Consider the following 21,751-nt stretch of genomic DNA (forward strand, 5'->3'; position numbering starts at 1 on the left):
AGGAGTTTGGAGCCAACAGAATTACGATTTTATGCAGTCAGTATCAGGAACTGGGACACAATTTGTACTATATCAACCCCAATATTTCACCCGTCGCTGGAATTCACACGTTGGCAAACAAGAAGACCTTGTCCAACTCGACAGAAAAGTAGGCTCCTTTGATAACGCAGTCTATTGACATGGATCCATCTAGACGTGTCGCCACAGTTTTAACCTCGGTCGTGGTTGCGACATTGGTATACATTATCATGAAGAAGGCCAAACGCAAAAGGCCTCCAGGAGTGAGTTTTACAATGCTTATCGCTTTCTGCAACAAGCATCATCAACGAATTTGCTGAATTTATACAAACCTACTAGCCTGGATATCCCATCATCGGTGACATTGAGGCGTTCTCAGCATTGGCAAACAACAAGGCTGCCGTCTATATATTCAAGAAACAGATGCTATATGGGCGCATCATGGATTTCAGAGTTTTGAACCAGTCGATTTATGTAAGGAAGAAGTGACTTTGAGTCTCTGTTTTTGGTGAGGAGTGCTTTGACGGCAAGTCTCACTAAAATACTGTGTCGGCTTAGGTGCTTGCTGATCCCGATGAGGCGCATCGTATACTCAACAATAGCCATGAATTTTACAGAGATCGGACGTTCCAGAATGCTTCAGAGTAAGAGCTAATCTTCGGCTTTGTAGTTACTGGTACTGACGGTAACCTTTAGGAAAATAATGGAATCTGCCCTGTTCTGTCTTCCTAGTGGAGATACATGGCATCGCCATAGGAAGCTTCTCAGTCCCGCATTCTCGCCTATACATCTGCAACATGCCCTAGAGGTCTCCATCAAATCTACCAAACAGTTATGTAAATACTGGGCGTCACTAGGTCCTAAAGTCATCCACAACGTGCATCACGAGTTTGCATGCCTAACCCTAGACGTAATTGGACAAGTAGCGTTCTCTCAAGATTTCGGTGTAGTCAAGTCGTTATCTACAGACAATGTGTCCGAGACATACCAGCTGTTTGAGAAGGTTGGAGGAGCTATAGGCAAGAGGATGAACCAACCAAAATGGTTTTGGTGGCCTCTCGGCGTAACCGTGAAAGATATTGAGTATGAGACGACTCGAGTTCGTCAAATTGCTATTGATGTGCTACAAACCAAAATGGCTGCCACTGTCGCGAGGCCTGAACGTGAATGGGACGTTTTGGATCGATTGCTGGCCAAATCAACTGATGGAGAAGATGTACGTTACTTGGGACTTTAGTACGGTGCGACAAAGCGCTAATCATATGTCATAGAAATTCACTCCTGACGAGGTGATTGATGAACTGATGGGATTCTATTTCGCTGGTCATGAAACAACTAGCAACACCATTTCGTTTGCAATAATGGCCCTGGCACAAAATCCCACGGTCACTGCTAAACTGCTGGCAGAGATTGATGACCGAGTGGGCAAAGGAGAACCTACCATGGCAATGTTGTCTGAGCTCAAGTAAGTGCTTTTCACATTACATCGTTGTCAATTACAGCATCTTATCACTCCCCTTACCTTTTCTAGGTATTTGGACAACTTTGTCAAGGAAGTGCAACGTTTGTATACAGTAGCAGGTTTCAACCTTCGTCGACCCAGGCAAGACAGTGAAATATGTGGATATATGGTGCCGAAAGATGTATGTGTCAAAAGAGCTACTCTGTTTGTATTGTGACAAATGTCACGACATTCGGGAAAGTGGAATTGTTCTGACGCGGTTCTTCAATTTATAGTCTGTAGTCATTATAAACATCTGGGCTATACACACAGCTCCTTGGATTTGGGGAATTACAGGGCGTGATTTCGATCCAGATCGTTGGACAAGACCGATACCACACAATGCATATCTGCCATTCGGGTATGACTTTGTTTGGTTGTAGTGCCTTGAATGAACTTATTGTTAACATACCGTCCGTTTCCCCATCACAACACAGGAGCGGACCCATGGGATGCATTGGCCAGAAGATGGCGCTCATTGAGCTCAAAGTCGCACTGATCACCATGCTTCAACGATTCACGTTTGAACTAGTTCCAAATCAGGATCTGGAACCGGAGAGTGCTGTTACGATTGGAATGCGGCAGGGATTACGTGTCACTCTCACTCCGCGATAGCAGAGCAGAGGGGAAGTTGGTGTTTGGAATGTGTATAGTTTTGGATTGGTGAATTTTGGAATAGAATGAATTATGTTGCTTATCGGTTACAGGTTACTGTAAAATGAAACGCGATTGAACATGTGATTGATTATATATGTGTCTCCTAGTACAAGTCATATCATCGTGGCCTGGTGTCCAAAATTAGTAGTATGTTTCAATGCCGACGCAAGTGAGGAATAAGCAGCGAGGAGCTCATCAAGGAGGAGCTTGGAAACACGAAAACAGTCATCGTAAGAAACCTGGTCTAGTCCCATGCACTCTCTACCGCCATCTCCTCCTTTTAAGCTTACTTGAAGGCACGAGCCTCAACTCATTGTTTGTGTTCGTTAAATGGATAACATTTTTTCCTAAAGACCGTTTGACACCGGGGCACAAGTGAGGTTCATTTCAGGAGCGCTTCTTGCTGGTTACCAACTATGGAGACATTTAAACACAAGATTGGTGCCATCTTCAGACCTCGCCGACCTGAAGCACCAAAACCAACATCTGCACAAACCCCAGTAAGAAAAAAGGGTCTCAAAGAACATGCATGTTAATCAGATCAATCAATTTTAACACAATCTCCATTCAGTTCGTTACAACCATCGTTGTCGGAGGAGAAAATCCAAGCATCTCTACGACTACGCCATCATCACAACAAGGCAATGACATTAACGGACAAAGCGAGGGAGGATCATCATCATCGTCCTCTGCTATCTCCACTGCGGTCAACGGAGAGCCAACTACGGAGGCAGATCTGGCTGAACCTGTATGTTGTCAATCGTTATGCTGGCGGTATTCAAGCAGTTTAAACCTTTTTTATCCATATAGCCAGCATACTCTGCTAATAGACAACGTGTCTTTCAATATCAAGTCACGCTAGCGTATACTCCCCGTGAACCAGATGAATTGCTGCTCAACTTGGGAGACATCATCATTGTGAACGAGACCTTTGTTGATGGTAAATTGTACACCGATGACGCGTTGATTGTGCATCACCTGCTGACAGCATCTTCATCTCAACAGGCTGGGCTCATGGATACTCGCAATCTGCTGATCAATATGGAATGGTGCCAATGGCAGCATTGGAAGCAGTGGTTGGTCAAACAGTGGCCGAGACTCAGTCAAGCACAGCCCGGTCATCTGGCATAACGAAAGAGCCAATATCGGTGGCCAGTAGTTCGAACTCCAATCCAATGGATTCCAGTAGCCAAGATCTATCTACCTTGAAGGCATGGCTCACTCCAACCGATTTTAGACTGACGACGTTTACGCTAAAGGAGAAGAGACTCGAATCTACTCGAGGCTGGCTCTTGGATGAGTTGACGGAATGGAAGGACAGTGTGGACCAGCCACGTGTATACTGGCTCTCTGGTGTAGCAGGAGTGGGGAAATCAGTAGTCGCTGGCTCCTTCGCTGATAAACTCCAACAAAGAAATCAATTGGCAGCCCACTTCTTTTGTAAATTTGACGAAATCGCTCGTAATGACCCGCTACGTGTACTTGCCACATGGGCATTTCAGCTGGCGTCTTTTGATCCTGATATGAAACAGGTGCTTAAAGAGCTACATGAAGCCGAACCGAACTTTTTGATCAATGCGTCGTCGATTGGCCTTCAATTCAACCAACTTATAGCTAAACCATTATCTAAATACCGTGGTGATAAAGCTGTTATACTGCTAGACGCACTGGATGAATGTGCTGTAGAAGGAAGCAAGCTTCGGCGAGAGTTTCTACAAACACTTGGAAGACAATTTGCACTCCTCCCCAAAAATATTTCCGTATTTGTAACCAGTCGGCCAATACATGATCTACGAAAGCAATTGTCGGACTATAAACCACGAATGATGACCCTAGAAGCCACCGAAAATCTGAATGACATAAAACTATATGCAACGTACCGGATGAACCGTCTGCGTCATGTTTTGGAATCGGCTGCTAGTGTTGACTCTCTTGCCGATAAATTAGCTGCAATGGCTCATGGACTCTTTGTATGGTTGTATCTTGCTTGTGATGAAATGGATAGGTCCAACGATCCCAGCGAAACCATTGCCGAGCTGGAAGAACGAACTCTTGGAAATGATGAAGATCGAATGGACACCATATATTCTAGAGCATTGGTTTCTGGCTTTAAAGGAGTCCCACAATCAGCAATACAGCTGTATACCAAACTAGCTGGAGCGCTGGTTGCACTTCGAACGCCAATGTCAATCGATCAAATGTCTTCCTTATTAGACATTCCGTCAATTCCAATCAAACTCAATGTAGCTCGAATAGAATCGTTGCTCATAATGTCGAAATCGTCCGTACAGCTGATGCACAAGTCGGTTGCCGATTTTATTACTTCGAGCACCCGTTGTAATGGAGAGGCCTCGCCATTTTATATAGATAGACAGCTGGCTGAGTCATATATTGCCAGAATGTGTCTGCTTGCTCTGCCATCGACTTTGAGATTAGCAAGCATTCCCGGGCAAATAGAACCGCTTCGAGGAATTGTGGCTCCCGCTACTCCTACGCACATTAGCTATGCTCTCTCTCATTGGGCAGATCATCTAGATGGTATTCAGGAGCTAGACAAGGAGTTGACTACCACTCTAGTTGGTGCACTCCAAAACTATGGTAGTGCAATGCTGATCGTAGCCGTATTGAAAAATCTCCCTCGTGCGATTACTCATATATTAAAAGTCGGTGGCGGCCCAAGTCTATTGAATGCTGCGGAAGCTGTCAAATTCTTCAAATCAACCATTTTGGTGGAGGCTATCGTATCCGACAATGAAGGTATCGTTGAGGCTCTTTTGGCGTATGGTGGTGCTCCAGTGAACGGGAAAGAAGGCGACAATCTCACTCCCATGCAAGCGTGCATCTTATCTACCTCGTCCAATTCTCTCGGTGTGCTTTGTCGTTACGGAGTCGACTTGGAGGGCAAAACTGATGTGACTGAAGCTTACAGGTCTCACAACTATGATTCAGTATCGACGGGTGCCATCAACCTTCAAGTTGGTCTTGAACGTGCCCGTCGTAGAGTCAAATTGGAAGAATCACATATGGTGACACCTCCGCTGTACTTTCAAGTGGCCGGAAACTAAGTATTCTAACAAGATTTAACTTATTTAGGATGAACTTATGAATGCTGCAAGACTGGACAATTTTGGAGAGTTCAAACAAGTGCTACTTGCAAACCCGTCGATTGATATAAACCAAAAATATCCAGAATGCGGCAACAAGACTCTGTTGCTCGTGGCGTGTCAGTATGGATCTATCGATATAGTCACGTATTTATTGAGCCTTGCAGCAAATCCCAATTTGGTCGACGACCAAAATCGCAGTCCACTTCACCATGCCTGCTCCTTTGGCTCTCTCGATACTGTAAAAGCTCTAATTATGGCTGGAGCTTTGGTAGACGCCGAAGGAATAGACTATAGAGACGCATTCTGGAACACCACGTGTGTCAGGCCTATCGACCTGGCTTGTGAAAAGGGTCATATACATATAGTTAGGTGGTTGCTTGACAGTGGAGTGAGTCCTTCCGCACTCGGGGAAGGGAAGGTGCATCCGCTCGGTTATGCGGCGATAGGAGATTCTGTTGAAGTCATCCAGCTACTTTTATCAAAAGGAGTGGATGTAGACTGTATGAGTAAAATCTCTGGCAGCTCTGGTACCTCCCTCTTTGGTGCTGCCATGCTTGGAGCTGAGAATAGCGTTGCGTATCTTATCAATGTCGGGGCTGACGCCGAACGTGCCGCAGAGTCGGAGGGAATGGAAGCAGATGGTATTCGAACTCCAAATCTAACCCCATTAGATATCGCCTGGATACGAGGATATTCAAATGTAGTTGCTCTGTTACTCCCGAGATACCCTCCGTGTAGAGATAGGAGAGTCAACTTGGAGTTGTCGTATATGGGGGTTTGGCTACCGTACGTCCTGACCCCATTGATTGTGGGTGTCGTATATAATCAACCGGAATTAATCAAGGTGATATTAGAGTATGGGCAGGACACAGAGGTGGTGCAGCCACTTGGGACGTCGTTTGAAATGTTTGACGCAACAGCTTTGTTGTGGGCCTTTTGGCATGGAAGGACCATCATTGCTAGGATGCTGCTAGATGCGGGAGCTAATATCAAAGCACGAGTAACTTCTAATCGATCGTGTCTGCACGTAGTCGCAATCAGCTCATTTACAGGAGACCGCATCAAGTCTGATATGATTAGGCTGGGGAAATATTATGGAGCTGATCTTGATGATAGAGATGCAGATGGTTGTACGCCTTTACATCTTGCCATTAGCAACAAGGCCTTACAGACTGTAGAGACATTGTTGGAGCTTGGAGCTAGCGTGAATATAGCAGATAATTCGGGCAATACTCCATTGCATGAAGCAACTAAAGAGAATGCTGTCAACTTGGTTACTCTCTTGGTTAATAAGGGTGCTGATAAAAGTAAAGCGAATAAATCGGGAATGACAGCCTTGCAGATTGCTGAGAAGGCAGGGTATCATAGTCTAGTACGGTTGTTGAAGTAATTGTGGTGTAAGATAGCAGAGTGCATGATGGATTTGGGGGGTACCATGTAAAATGTTAGCCTTCTAGCTCGTAATATACCGTTGAACCTTACAATGATCGTGAATTACAACTCTTGTGTATTTACTGGTGATTGAATTGTTGTATGAGATTCTATATCAACACTTTTCCAAATGCTTCATGATGCAATGAACAGACTGTTTGACCACTTCTTCAACTGATGAGACTTCAGTATTGAAAATCTCTAAATCTGCGACCTCCTGTACTACTTCTTCTGCACCTTCTTGTGTTTCATCCGCCTTGGTTTCAGGTAGCTCACCAGTAGCTCTCAATATCGGTATGTTGTACTTGAGGTAACCAGGCCATACGTAATTATCAAAGTATCCTGGTGGCTCAGGCCAATATCCTTCAATTGTCTGATATCCTAGTGAGTAATGCCAGCTTAGGGACTCGATAAAAAAAACATTCGGAGAATATTAGCATACCTGCTCGCAGTCCTCTCCTACGCTTCAACTCCTCATATCTCGTATGTAGTGCGATTTTGATGTCCATCAAGTTTATCACTCGTTTATCACACTAAGAGAGACGGAAATATGAGACACGACCTCTCGAGAATCAAAGTCATACAGAAAAGTCGTACATATAACAGAAACCCATCCAAGAACCAGAACCGCGTCGGCGGTTTATTCAGCAATGATTTCTCAACGAGCGATTGAAGAGATTGTAGAGTAGTAGGTGAGACTTGACTGTCGGATATGACTGGTCGGTTTGGGTTGAGGATATGTTCGACGGGCAGTGTGGGTAATCGTTCTAGATCAGCTACAAAGGCATCAAAGTCTATTGCCTCTGCACAGTCCCAGTCCTGGATACCGTTTTTGACTGGAATATAGGAGTCTATGTCGCAACAGGCAGCGAAATTGTGTGGGTTTGTGTTGCGTGATGAAGCGAAAAGCCCGACCAATCTACATATCTAGTGATTTTACCAGCTTTGAAATGCTTATCCATGTGATAAATGGCTGAGTTTGCGAAGATCCTCGTAAGCCTGGCAGAAGTGGGGCAAAGTGGTTGATGTTTTGAATGATCTGACACACACACATAGAGTGCAGAATCATAAATACCATTCGGATAACGTTGATTTTCCACTACACGATGCCCCTAAAGTGCGAGACAAAGCTGTCAGTTGTCATACGATATGTGCAAGCAGATAAACATAACACGAATATACAAGCTTTAAACAGAGACTAGATCGATATAATTTTGCAAGCTCTGACATACCTCCGATGCCAACAATTACCGTCCTCATCCTCCCTCTGGCTTGCAATCTGGTGGGTGCCAAAATCACGAATTCTTTCAGGAGCGTACAACAATTCGAAGCATTTTAGTCGCTTTCCAACGGTGGAACTCAAATCATGGTCATATTCAGAAGTTCATTTCCAGACAGTATCATACCGGCTGATGCCGACGTGTACTCGTTCCTAATCGAAGGAACAAAGGTACTCAAAACACCACAAGTTTGTCGCAAACGATGTTTTGCATGAGGATGAGCATCGAGAAGAGTATCCAACCCAATCTACCATTTATCATATACGAAACGTTCAAGTCTGCCAATTTTCAACGACAAAAAACCACCTGTAAAACACTGTATGCTAACACATCTCTTTACATTATAGTGCGCTCAAGCTCCCAAAAAAGACAAGGTAGCTCTAATCGATGCCACCACTGGAGAATCACGTACATTCGGCCAACTAGTAGAGCGCATCGAACTCTTCGCCGCTGGTCTAGTCAAGAACTACAACTTCAAACCTGGCGATGTCGTACTCGTTTTTTCGCCAAATCACATCGACTATGCTACAGTTCTCTTTGCCGTTAGTCGGCAAGGCGGAATCACCACTACCGCAAACCCGACATACACAGTTCCGGAGTTGACGTACCAACTGAAGGATTCGGGTGCCACGATTGTCAATACTGTGCCTGACTCGTTGCCTACGGCGATGAGTGCGTGCAAGGAGGCTGGAATTCCTGATGCTAGAATATTGCTGCTGGGTGATTCATGGGCTGGCGCTCAAAAGCGGATTCAGGACGTGTTTTCGACGCAGATTCCGCCCCGATACGTGTATACTCGTGAGCAAGTATGGAATCAACCTTGCTATCTTGTTTATTCTAGTGGCACTACCGGGCGTGCAAAGTACGTAGTCAGAGGGTGTGGTGCAGTGTTGTCTCAAACAAGTTCCAATTGTAATTCTCTCTCTTTTTTCTGCTAGAGGTGTCGAACTGACACATCGCAACATTGTCGCAAACGTCATTCAGCAATACGATATGGAAAAGATGTATCTGGACTGGTCTAATGACAGATGGGTCGGCGTGTTGCCCTTCTACCACATTTACGGATTGTAAGTGACCATTTCCCATATAATAAGCGACTAACCCATGTTTTGGAAGCTTTTTATACATCTTTGCAAGGCAATCTAACTGTCACCCTTCTTTGTTGCTGTAGAGTACGAGTACTACACGATGGTGAGAGCTTTTAAATTAATTCGACAAGTTAGATTGCATTAGATTAAGTCGAATGATTTTTCCCTCCTCATTAGCCACATACAGAACCATCCCGCTCCTAATCGTTCCTAAATTCGACCTGGCAAATTTTTGCTCTTTGGTGCAGAAATACCGGATAACGGTGGCTGCTTTAGTACCTCCGATCATTTTACGTATGTCATAGAATTTAACTTTCATGAAGCTGGGAAAGACGGAGTCTTTTGTTGCAGCTACTGACTGATTTATCCTCCTGGCTTCAGGTCTAGCAAAAGATCCTATTGTAGATCAATACGATTTAAGTTCAATCCGATATATTTATTCTGGTGCTGCACCGTTATCAAAGGAATTGACATTGGAATTCAAGGTCGGTGATCATTGAATCATGTTGCATATTACTTTTTTTTTTTGGCTTGACAAATCCAAATTTTCGACATTTTCAGGCACGATTACCTGGCAAACCGGATATCCTACAAGGTGAGCTATTTTGACATATGTATCCTAGTTTCGAAATCTTACGTCTCATTTTGAAATGTTAGGGTGAGCAAAAATCTTGGCTTGATTGGAAGCATACAGATGTTCGTATTGTCTGACCTTGAATCCACTCCCTATGTGTCCAGCTGGGGATTAAGCGAAACCAGTCCCACGGCAACTATAACGCCCATGGACTGTATTGTTCCTGGTGCTTCTGGCAAACTAATCCCATCAGTGGTATGGAGAATGGCCATCTTGTCGGTTCTCTTTTCGCTCAACTCCTTGCGCTAATACGCTTATCCTCTTTTCCTCAGGAGATTAAAATCGTACATCCCGAAACTGGAATAGAACTAGACTATGATCAAGAGGGAGAGATTTGGCATCGAGGACGTATGTTTGTGCACACATTGCGAGTTGATCAAGTTTGTTGAATGCTGTGGCTGATGCCATGTCGTTTTTAGCCAACACCATGAGAGGCTACTGGAATGTGAGCAAAATATTCACAACAAAGTTGTTCCTTGGAGTATCGTGGGCTGAAATTAAACCACCTGTCTGGTTTGTAGAATACCAAGGCTACTCGAGAATCAATCGACAACGAAGGGTGGTTTCGGACTGGAGATATGTAAGTGTGGCCAGACGCAACGTCCTTGTGTCCTCTTGACGGTTGTGATTTTGAAAAAGTCGACATCCGACCAGTGTTCCTCCACAAACGTTTTCTTTCACCAGTGGTTACATTGCTGCAAATGGTCATATATACGTTGTGGATCGACTGAAAGGTATTGCTCGGGAGTTGGTCTTTCACTTTTTGGAGTGTCAGAAAAGCACGAACACAAAAGCGATAAATGAGCTTAATCCAAACCCTTTCACTGTAGAATTAATCAAGTATAATGGTCTGCAAGGTATGAAACGGAAGGAGGAACAGTAACAAAAGAAGATGGCGTTTGGCTTCACAAAGGAAACTAAATTTTTCAAAACACACTAATAGTCGCACCAGCAGAACTCGAAGCCCTCCTCATATCCCACCCAGCAATAGCCGATGCTGCTGTTATTCCATTCCCTGATGCTGCAGCGGGTACGTGTGGGTGCAAAAGTGATGTTCAATGCCATTTCCATTACGAGTTCCACCTTTTTCTTTCTTCTTCTCCAACGTAAGCAAATCTCAACGTCCCCTCGTCATGTTTCGCAGGAGAATTACCAAGAGCTTTCGTAGTCGCCAAAGCAGGTAAACACACCCCAACGTTGGCAGCAGACTTGTTCAAGTTTGTCGATGACCAAGTAGCGCCACATAAGAAGCTCAGAGGTGGGATATGCTTTGTGGATGCGATTGAAAAGAGTCCGTCAGGTATGTAGTGTTGAAGTTGGTTTGATTGTGGGAGTGGTTCCATTCTCGCCAAGTAACTTCCCCTTTTTTTGGTGTCTTCATAGGCAAGATTCTAAGGAGACTATTACGAGATAATCCAGGAAAGGGTTTAATTCCTCATCCGACGTCTCGTGGTGGTGGTGCACGACTGTGAACGGAGCATTCGTAATATCTGTACCTCTCTTCTTTTTGGTTTCAACAATCTCTAATAAATTGGAACCTTGATGCTACAATATGATGAATGGTTTGCCTTGTTTTTGTACAAGATTTTACAACACGATGATGGTTTCTATGTGACAATACTCTCTCTCTATATACACCAACAAAACAAACCTCAATCTGCCTGATAGATCAACTATCCCGTCAGTTTCTCCTACCACCATGATCCTCATCATTCCACACCAAACGAGCACGTTTAGGTACTTTCACCACAACAGAATCAGCATCAGAATCCGGTCCCTTTCTAACAGTGGATGTTGGCGATGTAGTGCTACTTCTCCCATTAGCAGTAGCTCCATTGGTTACTGGCATATCACCTCTACCACTCACTTTTCTACTACCGTTATTCTGATTACTTTCATGGACTCCATTCGATTTAGACACGTCATTCTCACACTTGACGTGATTATAACTTGCAGGTGGTGTCGGAATATTGGGAATTGGGTCAGTTGACTGTCTAGATCTTGGTTCAGTAGCGAGGCTGATTTGTCGTAGTGCTAGTTTGTCTATCTTGTCTGATGAGTGTTTACTAGTCGGCCTTGGTTCGGATAATTTGACTGTTGGGCGTGGCGCTTCTACTTTATCAGATTGTCTTGGTTTTGGTTGAGTTAATTTGATTGTTGGGGGTGCTGATGTGTCTATTTTCGTGATTGATCGGCGTTGTAGTGTTTCTAGTTTGATTTGAATGGGTGATTTCACGAATTCGTTTCGTGGTTTCATAGCTTCAGGAGCACGTTGTTGTTGATGGGCCTGTTGTTCTTGTTTTACGTGGTCTTGGAGATGCGAGAAGACGCTGATCTAAAAACATAAACTTCAGTTAATACTCCGAATCTGATAATTGTTTTTTGGTCGTCTGTAGCAAACTCACATGCGGAGGAAGGTCCACTCCACAATCGGGTCTTGGACAACTTGATGCATTTCCAAGTACTCTTTTAGGTTCACCCATCCATGCAGGTCTGATGGATGCCATCATGATATCTGCTATTGATGTGGCTACTCGCATTCCACTTAAGAGTGCTCCATGCACTAAAGCAAAAACAAATATGGTCACATAAATATGTCGAATTCTCGACACTCGAACCGTGGATGTATCTACCTGAAGCGGGATACTGCCTATTCGTATGCTCTCCAGCCCAAAAGATCTTGCCAGCTATGGTAGCAGCCATATGATCATAATCTTGACCTAGTGAATCAACCATTCAGCATTCAAGATTCATGTTTTGCAAAATGGGCAAGCCTAGTCATAAACAGAGCCAAATTATCTTTTTTTTTGGCTCTAGTTTACCTGTTGCACGAGGTGAGATCGAACTATAACTCCCTCTCGCATAAGGATCTTTCGACCACCTCGTAATAACAGACTCGATGGGTTTTGGTATTGGTGCTTGATCACGATGTATGGCGGTAAGAATGTTCATCAACTTTTCAACAATCACCTAGTGAAATAAAGTCAACATAACATCGAACGCACATGTCCTGAATTGGCAACACACTCACTAAACCACCAACTCCAACATATAACCTACCTGATCAGAAACCTGCTCAAGCTCCAACGCAGCCTTCCCAGAAATGAAAGCAACCAGTACTGGCATACCATTAATATTCGTCCAATTCCAAATATGGAATGATATACCACGACTCCTGGAATACTCTTCTGGACTATGTGAGACTGCCTCGTTCAAGTATCCAAACGAATCTATATCCGTCCTCCAGAACTGTCGGGGAAAGACCATGATGACTTTGTTGAGCAGTCCAAATCCGAGATTTGTGATTGCTGCTGCTTTGTGCGATGCACAGATGCTTAGAGGTGGTTCGAATTCAATCATTCCTGATTTGAGAGAGCCCAGGGGTGCAGTCACCACCTTTTGGCCAGGAAGGAAAACTCAGTGAGTGGGGTGGTCAAAAAAATCTTCAAGGTTTTATCTTCTAATACACAATTTGAGATTCCACTCACCACAGCATCACACTCCAAAATGGTTCCATCGGTACAACTAACATCAACCATACCAGCATCCTTCCAGCTAATCTTATCTACAGTCTTGTTATAATGTATCGACTCCTTCAGCCTCTCGACATAGGAAACGGGCAACTGCGAGAAACCACCTTTTATCATGGCGTGGAAACCCGTGAACCCATACTCGTCGTCCTAGGTTTTAGAAAACAATCAGCGGGGGACTGTTGTGACTGTCTGAGCTCGTAAACCAAAAAAAATCACTTGCACATTCTCGTGGAGGAGAACTGCATGCTCAAGCTCGTCAACTCTGACCCATCTCACCTGATCCCAATGATGCAACGACAAAGACTCTAGCGTAGTAGCATTTGCAAACTCTAGATGCGCAACATGCCACGAAAACAACCGATGATCCGTATGTGTCATATATCGGAACTTGGGATCACGTTCCAACCAGTATTGAATCATCGCACCAAGAGATGGTGCTTCAACACCATGTTGGGTCGATCGGATTGTATCTCGATCATCGTTCGTTAATTGTGGTGTTCCGTCGTCGAGCAAGATTGTTTGGCATGCTTTTTCGAGACATGCGTTGAATAGTAGCTAGGAATTTGGAAGATTTGAGAGAAATGTAGAGAAAAAAACCAGCATTCTGTCACTGAAAGTGACTCGTACCTCAATCTCCTTGTCTTTATCGTCATTGACTCGTGCTCCATCATAATCATACAACGGACAATCTTCTGGTCCTCTGCCTCGTGTGTAGTGTAGTTCAACCCCTAGTTGACTTCTGAGTATCACAGCCAATGGGTTTCCTGAGGAGAAATACAAAGTCAGCATATTTGCCATAATGCGATGAGTTTACGATATTGTTGCTCTTCTAAACGGTATTACCTCTACCAAAACCCGTGACAATCTGAGCAGCTAAAGCATAGGGAACAGAACGATTGTGTCAGACGCGAATACTCTACCTAGAACATTTCGTTTTTTTCGTCTCACTCACCAAGCTCAACACAAGCAGGCTCTCTCACACCATCATCCAATCCCAAGGTGCTCATCGGTTTCGAAAGTAGCGGAAACGTATAAATGCGTCCACCAGATCTCTGTCTCCCCTCCAATATCGTTATATCAGGACTTATATCGGGCCGGTTATGGAACAGAGTTTGGAGTTCGAGGGCAGTCGATAATCCAGCGATTCCAGATCCAATGATTACGATCTTGGGTCTTCGTTTTTGGCCGTTTATGGGTAGTTGCGGAGATATGTTTACGAGGCCAAAGTTTATAAGTCGCTACAAAGTAAAGAGTATTCACAAGGACGATGTAAGCGTTTTTGGTTCTCAGGCTAACCATTTGCGTTGCTGTGTTTCAACGACCAGATAATTGTCAAACATACCTGCCGTAAACAGAAGTTATACGCATCTTGCACCATCGAGACGGGCAAGAAATCCAATTGCTTTCGCACATCTTCAACCCGGAGGTACGTTAACGGGTTTGAGATAAACATGGCCAGCACCCGATTTCTGGCATACAAATAGCATCGGGAGATACTTGACGCGTCAGTTGCGTATGCTGGAAATAGAGCCTTCTCCTTTAGACTCTGCAAATAAATGAAGGTTGGGTCTTGGTCAAGAAATGTGTAGAAAAAGATCAGGATTTGCTGGCAGAATGTATCGTTGGCCTGAGCCGATCCATTGCGAACAATCCAGCACTGACTAGTAAATCAGACAATCAACAACTTACGACGTCTATAGGGGATATCCGGCTAGCATCAGCAGCCAGTTTGTCTTCCATTACATCCTTGAGATTGTTGAAGACTGCATCCCAGTAAGCCAAGCTCATGGCTGCCCTGATTGGCCCGTATGCTCTGTATGCTCAGGGCTTACAATCCTCCAACCGTCGCTGAGCTAGCCACACGTCCACTGTGAACAGTTTTGTTTTTCACAGTAAAGGCGTTCTTTTCAGGACCAAGACGGATGAACTTGCCGCGGAACCGCGTTTGGATGCATCGTATACGCGCATTAATACCTAGGATCCGACCGTCTCTCCTGTTGGACTTTCATGTTGCATAATAAAACTGTAATAAAAGCCAACATCCGACAGCTTCGTTGATTAAGTTCAACGAAACTACAATCGGGAGACAGTAACCTTATTGAACAATGACTTAATATAGAACGAGTCCTAATAAACAGAAACACGTCAGTGACACCACCTGAATCTTAACCCAGAAAACACACATACCAAAAATTCAATAATCTCAGTCATCTTGCCCTCCGAGTTGAAATTAAACACAAAGATATATTCTTGTCCGTAAGGTCTGCCATCTGTCAGTTTTCCTGTCGACGTAGCCTATACACCAGTACCGTTAACACACATTCAAAGCTTTCATGGATTCACGCGAATGTTACCTCCATGACCACAGTCTGAGCAGTAGCAGTGAACCGCACAGGATGCACAGTGACCTTTTCAAAAGTCTTGCCATCTACGTGAGACGCAAGCCATTGTTTCTTGGTCATTGGCTTCATGCCGACCGAGGAAGGCATGATTTTGTATGTCAGGTTGTCTGCTGCATGCTAGTGAATCGAGTAAATGGATTACTTTCACGTAAATTTCGCATTATTAATGAATGGCGACGTTACGGTGAGCTGGAAGTTCCGGGAATTAAGATCCTTGATCCTAAAGAACAGAAACGTTTGCAATACGTTCGGTTCGACCCATGTACACACAACGTTCGCAAACGCATAGTAAAGCAGCTCATACCATTCTTTGACTATAGCGAGATTACGAGCGTCCATGGCTTGACTTAGTTTCTATAAAGCTTGTTGTTGGTGAATGCTCGATTTGCGTCGTACACGAAAGCACACGGGAAATCACACTTTTGCCGTTCAACAAAATACTTGAGTATACTGCAACAGTAGAATGTGTACTTCAACAATGAAATCTATTCTTTTTATGAAATGGAAAAACGACAGAGGTTGGGAATCAACAAGAGAGTAATCGTTTTAAAGACGGCTGGTGGTATAGGCATTGGCGTTCAAATCACCCTTGATCAAGTCCGACGCCACTTCAGCTACAACGATAGCTATACAAAAATACAATGCGTTAGAAGTTGAATTGCCACCAAGTCCTATAGAGCAGGAAAACACCAACAAGAAGCGGTGCAGTAAGAGTATTCAATACCTGGTCCATTCGTATTTCCTGCCGTAATGATTGGAATAACAGAGGCATCCACTACACGGAGGCCTGAGACGCCACGGACTCGGCAATGAGTATCTACAACACCCATTGGATCATCTGAAGTGGCCATTTTGCATGTGCCGACTCTGAGGAAAAAAGCGTTGAGAAACACGTTTGCATAATAGATACTCAGCAATGGTAAACCACTTACGGATGATAAATCGTAACAGAAGTCCTACGTATCTGCTCCTCCATATACGCACGGCTCTTGAAAGCCTCCTCACGACTAACCCCTTGCACACGCACCACCTCATCAACAATCCCCTCATCAGTCCATTCCTGCATCTTATATCCATTCTTGGTAATCAAATCCATAACCACTCGCATTTGTGCATATGCATCAACCATGTCGTCTACATCGGCCTGCACTGAAAAGTATTGCGGGTCGATTACGGGTGCGTCGAATGGGTTTGATGATTTGAGAGAGATAGTACCACGAGATTGTGGTTTGATGAGGGAGACTAGTGGGAATACGAAACGTGGGACGCTACCACCTTTTTCAGAGATTCGAATCAAGTGGGATTTTTCACGGAGGCTTTTCATGTCGAATTTTTGGTTGGCCTTAACTTCGCCGAGTGGTTCTACGACGGTTGTCTATGTGGAGTGTTAGATTTGTTAGATGAGTGGAGTCTGATTTTGTTTAACTGACTATCCATGAATGTCCATCGTTGATTTTTTTGCGATTCCAGTAAAGCCAAATCCTAAGACGAGGCAGAAAAGAACTTTTGGCGTATACTTACAGCAAATTTAAACAACTTGACCATATCAGGGCCGAACGTAGCAGGCACGAAATGAATCTCCATATTCGGTGGTGGCGGACGAGTACGATTGAGTTTCGGTAAACGGTTCAAATATCCTTCTGTCGAGAAGAAGGACAAAGCTTGTACAGCAGATGTGGTCAATACTCCAGTACGGTTTTTGAGGTACTGGTAGAGCCCCGTTGCGAGTAATCCTACTTCTCCATCTACGTAGGCATTGCCCGAGTGGTCTAGGAAGGGTGATGCTGCAAACAAGTCTGTTGAGAAAAAAAAAGATTTGGATGTCAGTAAGGACGGAGAAACAACGACGCTTGAATATATTCCTACGATCTTGCAAGTTTTTTCCGACTCCTGGTACATCAGCAACAACTGGAATTCCATGTTGAGCAAGCTCAGCTTTAGCTCCAACACCAGATAGCATCAAGATTTGAGGAGTTTGTACAGCTAAAAAAAGAGAGAGGGTGTCGTTTTGTAAAGGACAATGATTTGTTTTATAGCATTGCAAGAGTACTTACCACCAGCACACAAAACAACCTCCTTTCGACATTTGATGACCTGCTGCTTCTTGTTAACCTCATAGGCAACACCAACAGTCTTTGTACCCTCAAACAGCACTTTGGTAACTTGAACACCAGTCATCACAGTCAAATTGGATCTATAAGTTTTCGCCTTCTTGTCCATCAATGGCCAAATGTATCCACGAGCAGTAGTCATTCGATCCCCTTCGTAAACAGTCGTCTGAGATATCCCTGATCCAAATTGAGTTTTCCCATTGTAGTCGATTCCGAATGGTGATAGTTGAGCGGCAGATTTTGGTGCAGTTCTAATAATATGTGACCAAAAAAAAGGATTAGAACTGCAAGCCAGTGATGATAAAAGAGCTATTTACACGAGGTGCTTACGGATCAGTAACACCATCTTTTCCTAAACCGATACCAGCCTGAGCAGCTGCCTTCACATAGGCAGTAGATAATGGATTGACGATTCCACCACCAGTTCGAGAAATTCCTAAAGGACCATCAAATCCATGACATCCAGGATCAAGTTCTTCCGTAGGGATGCTATATTTTTCGAGTTTCTTATAGTACCCTAGTGAATTTATTTAAACGTTCGTCAAGCATCAAAAACATCGTCCCTAGTCACTGCTGCTGGTTGTTTTTTCCCTTACGTTCAACAGTGCTCCATCCCCAACCGTCCAATCCCAAATCACGAGACCATTCATCATAGTCTTCAGGATTGCATCGTACCTAATTTTAAATCAGATTGACATGAGTTCGCCAGTTTCACCGCCTGTTGACATTCAAAGAGAATGATAAAGAGAATCAAACAAGAGCACTCACCCATAGCATGGCATTGATAGAAGAACAGCCTCCCATGACCTGACAATTCCGATTATTGAGTTGTTATTGTTATTGGAGCAAAACAAAACCTGTTACAGGCTTCCACAACTATTAGTACAGCAGGCTCTTTCTTACCTTACCACGAGGCCAGAAATGAACACGACTCCTTGTCGCAGGTTGCTTTTCAGTATAGAAATTCCAATCATATTGTCCAGTTTGAATCTGGGCGTAACCACCAGGTCTAATCGGTGTTTCATCAAGTCAGTGTATTGCTCCAAGATAAATGAACTACTGGTCCATGTAGATCAACGTAGACCAATGCAGATAGATGTCATACAGATCCAACAACATGAAAGTACCTACAAGTTAATGATTGCACCAGGAAAGTTGTTGTTGTGGTCTGGTCCTGCTTCAATAAGTAGGACTTGGAGGTGTCGATCCTCAGACAGACGGTTTGCTACGACACATCCTGCACTGCCTATTATGAACAAAGTGTTGGTTTAATCTCTCAAGTTCAACAATCGGGGTTTTAGTGATGTTCCAATGAAGGATGCAGCGACCGTTTACCTGCACCAACGACAATGACATCGTAGCTTTGCTCTATAAGTTAAAACGTTCAAAGTTAGCCGAAAACTAGCCTTTCTTTTCGCGAGAAACCGACGTACGTGAAGCTATTCAAAAAAGAGTGGATAATTCTGGTTAGAAAACAGTTCATAGACAAATAGCGAGCGGTCGGAGCATAAAAACTAGTGGTAGCTTACCCATGATTGATCCAAATAGTTGCACTTATAAGATGTTTTACTGCGAATTGCTTCGATTCAGCTTCTTTCTTCCCGCATGTGACTGATTTTGAGAGAGAGCAACACAAGAGGCTGAGCGAATTCGGCATTAATTCAAATCTCCACTTGAAAATCAAGATGAAGACATGCGAACGCGATCAGCAGCGTTTAGTATCTTATTCGCTTATCCTCACATCAACTTCAATCATCCCCTCTCTTTACCCTATTGTCGCAAAAGAATCCACCATTGATAAAATGCATACACAATTGTTGGGGAAAATCTACCGATCACTGTATTGAGATGCCAGCGTTTCTACTTAAATGTACGTATTGTAGCCATCGACACACTCAACTTGCAATATAACTACCAAGCTGACTTGGAGAATCGCCACACACGCGAATCGTTCTTGATCATATCCAAGAGTCGTTAACTTTAGCGACTCCAAATCCTATTAAAGCGTAAAGAAATGGTTATTGTATCATTCCCATGAAGGTTTCGCACAAAAACAAAAAAAAAGGTCACAGCAGAGACTCAGACGCCTAGAGCGTTGGTGATGATTGGGACAAGCAATTATCAACACAGCGACCCAGAAACAACGAGAATCACATAGGACTGTGAGCAGCAGCCCCATCTGTCTCGGGAAACTGGCGAAGTAAACAATCTCGACTGTCTGCTGAGACATGATCTCTACTCTTCCACGCATCCTTCCTCGTCGCTCTCCTATAACACCTCACCACCTCACCAGCAATCCATTCACCAATCAATGATGTGACGGGGAAGCCACCGCGTATAACCACCTAGTAACTACCACCAGCACACAAAACAGCCGTCAACGACAATTGATGGCCTGTTGCCCTTTGTAATCCCCATAAGCGATGCAAACAGTCTTTTCACCGGCAAACAAGACCTTTGCACGTTGAACACTTGAAATCAAATTCAAATTGTATCGATAACTATTACCTTTGGTTCATCAATGGCTAAACAAAATCCAAATAAATACAGAGGTCATTCGATCATCATCGTAAACAGTCGAATGGGATATTCCACTGTGGTATTACGTGCTGGCATTACAATCGATCCCATATGGGGACATCTGAGCGGGGGATTTTGGTGCTTATTTGAAAACCAAAAAAAGAATGTTCAAAAAGTGGAATGCACAAGACTTTTGCCACCTCAATGTCATGGGTATTTTATTCTAGAAAGGCATGATTAAATTGTATGGTTAGCTTCAAGTTCAATTGACAATCTTATCCGTGGATATGGTATCCTACGTAAACCCGAAACACAGGACATGACGAGCTGAACAACATACCCATGGCATAATAAGTCATTTCAGCTCAAGGAACTTCTATATAGGATAAAGAATGAGGTTGCTCCGCAACGTCTGCCAGCTGGCGTATCATTTCATTTGGCATAGTTCACCTTTGAAAAATTCCAACGACCAAAGTCGAATCAAAGACACTAGAAAGTACCCAAATACCGAAAATCATACGTGTTCTGCAATTCTCCGAGAAAAATACAACTTAATTTAAAAACTTGAGCAAACTATTCACTTCTTCCACAAGACCATTCCTACTCCCTATTGTGGCGCTACCGTAGCAACAGGTCTAGCCAGCTCCTGGTATCTAGCATCCAAGGCCTCAATAATCTCGCTACTATTCAGCTGCAGCTTTCTAGCAATCCCAAGCAGAGCATCCAGAGTTGGTCGATCCAGCATGATGTTGGGGCTAGATAAAAGTGTCTTGACGACAGCCAAGTGACCATATGTAACGGCCCATCGTAGTGGATACCTAAGTTGCATCAATAGGAGTGTGTTAAAAGCAGTGGCTTTTTTTCTGCATCACCACACATACCCATTCCGCGCATTAACATCAACACCCTCAACACCCAACAACCTTGTCACAACATCATCCCTTCCCGAATCAGCAGCAGCACAAATACTCAATTGATCATTCTCTGCTACATCAGCACCAGCATCCAGCAGCCTATTCACGAGATACATACTGCCACGTTTACAAGCATGTGGCAAACCAAACACTGGTTTCTTCGTGTTGTGGTTTAGCAACAAATCAACAATATCATCATGATCTTTCTTTATAGCTAGCACGAGTGCCGATGACGTGTCCACTTTGACACCACTAGCTAACATCAGTTGTATAAGGCTTCTGCGACCTTCAATGGCACATGCATCTAGCGTTGCGACTAGTATATCGTCGGGTAGTTCAGATAGTAGCAGCGCCTGTAATACATCTGAGAAGTCGTGTTCTACGGCGAAAGCAGCGGCTACCTCCAAGAAGCCCTTTTCGACGTGGTATCCGAGGTGGTAAGTTGCAATGACACACGTCCTGTCGAAGCGAGGATCGCGGAGGACTTCATGCCATGGTCGGGTCTTAGATTTTTCGAGGAGGTTTAGTTTGGGAGCGCCAATGCCATATGTTCGT

At 44.0% G+C, this 21,751-nt stretch overlaps 6 protein-coding genes across 6 annotated transcripts; 3 read left to right on the forward strand and 3 right to left on the reverse strand.

Moving 5' to 3' along the window:
• Window positions 1–179: 179 nt before the first annotated feature.
• SmJEL517_g04589 (uncharacterized protein) lies at window positions 180–2,134 on the forward strand (the record flags this gene model as incomplete). Its single annotated transcript, XM_031170517.1, has 8 exons — window positions 180–281; window positions 358–492; window positions 577–662; window positions 715–1,234; window positions 1,290–1,483; window positions 1,550–1,661; window positions 1,756–1,880; window positions 1,957–2,134. 8 exons carry the CDS (start codon window positions 180–182, stop codon window positions 2,132–2,134), a joined length of 1,452 nt encoding a protein of 483 aa, XP_031023495.1.
• Window positions 2,135–2,592: 458 nt separating this feature from the next.
• Window positions 2,593–6,673, forward strand: SmJEL517_g04590 (uncharacterized protein; the record flags this gene model as incomplete). Its single annotated transcript, XM_031170518.1, has 5 exons — window positions 2,593–2,676; window positions 2,748–2,924; window positions 2,987–3,116; window positions 3,182–5,202; window positions 5,270–6,673. The coding sequence occupies 5 exons, from the start codon at window positions 2,593–2,595 to the stop codon at window positions 6,671–6,673; spliced, it is 3,816 nt and encodes a 1,271-aa protein (XP_031023513.1).
• A 156-nt stretch (window positions 6,674–6,829) lies between these two features.
• Window positions 6,830–7,974, reverse strand: SmJEL517_g04591 (uncharacterized protein; the record flags this gene model as incomplete). The annotated part of the gene is made up of 6 exons (XM_031170519.1): window positions 6,830–7,095; window positions 7,157–7,247; window positions 7,312–7,565; window positions 7,655–7,713; window positions 7,790–7,826; window positions 7,947–7,974. 6 exons carry the CDS (start codon window positions 7,972–7,974, stop codon window positions 6,830–6,832), a joined length of 735 nt encoding a protein of 244 aa, XP_031023512.1.
• A 106-nt stretch (window positions 7,975–8,080) lies between these two features.
• On the forward strand, window positions 8,081–11,188 carry SmJEL517_g04592 (uncharacterized protein; the record flags this gene model as incomplete). Its single annotated transcript, XM_031170520.1, has 16 exons — window positions 8,081–8,164; window positions 8,342–8,856; window positions 8,933–9,061; window positions 9,166–9,185; window positions 9,260–9,376; window positions 9,464–9,571; window positions 9,644–9,677; window positions 9,821–9,911; window positions 9,989–10,064; window positions 10,136–10,161; window positions 10,238–10,296; window positions 10,401–10,450; window positions 10,547–10,573; window positions 10,660–10,746; window positions 10,861–11,016; window positions 11,100–11,188. The coding sequence occupies 16 exons, from the start codon at window positions 8,081–8,083 to the stop codon at window positions 11,186–11,188; spliced, it is 1,668 nt and encodes a 555-aa protein (XP_031023515.1).
• Window positions 11,189–11,397: 209 nt separating this feature from the next.
• SmJEL517_g04593 (uncharacterized protein) lies at window positions 11,398–15,037 on the reverse strand (the record flags this gene model as incomplete). Its single annotated transcript, XM_031170521.1, has 12 exons — window positions 11,398–12,051; window positions 12,122–12,279; window positions 12,350–12,436; window positions 12,539–12,686; window positions 12,777–13,112; window positions 13,205–13,396; window positions 13,526–13,804; window positions 13,877–14,013; window positions 14,093–14,122; window positions 14,202–14,487; window positions 14,592–14,795; window positions 14,939–15,037. 12 exons carry the CDS (start codon window positions 15,035–15,037, stop codon window positions 11,398–11,400), a joined length of 2,610 nt encoding a protein of 869 aa, XP_031023514.1.
• A 1,160-nt stretch (window positions 15,038–16,197) lies between these two features.
• Window positions 16,198–19,295, reverse strand: SmJEL517_g04594 (uncharacterized protein; the record flags this gene model as incomplete). The annotated part of the gene is made up of 14 exons (XM_031170522.1): window positions 16,198–16,277; window positions 16,376–16,518; window positions 16,584–17,026; window positions 17,173–17,447; window positions 17,518–17,634; window positions 17,706–18,013; window positions 18,093–18,279; window positions 18,359–18,437; window positions 18,531–18,569; window positions 18,666–18,771; window positions 18,894–19,008; window positions 19,098–19,130; window positions 19,196–19,201; window positions 19,292–19,295. The coding sequence occupies 14 exons, from the start codon at window positions 19,293–19,295 to the stop codon at window positions 16,198–16,200; spliced, it is 1,935 nt and encodes a 644-aa protein (XP_031023517.1).
• Window positions 19,296–21,751: the final 2,456 nt, after the last annotated feature.

Source organism: Synchytrium microbalum (assembly GCF_006535985.1).
Source record: "Synchytrium microbalum strain JEL517 chromosome Unknown SmJEL517_scf0032, whole genome shotgun sequence".
Taxonomy (NCBI): Eukaryota; Fungi; Chytridiomycota; class Chytridiomycetes; order Synchytriales; family Synchytriaceae; genus Synchytrium; species Synchytrium microbalum.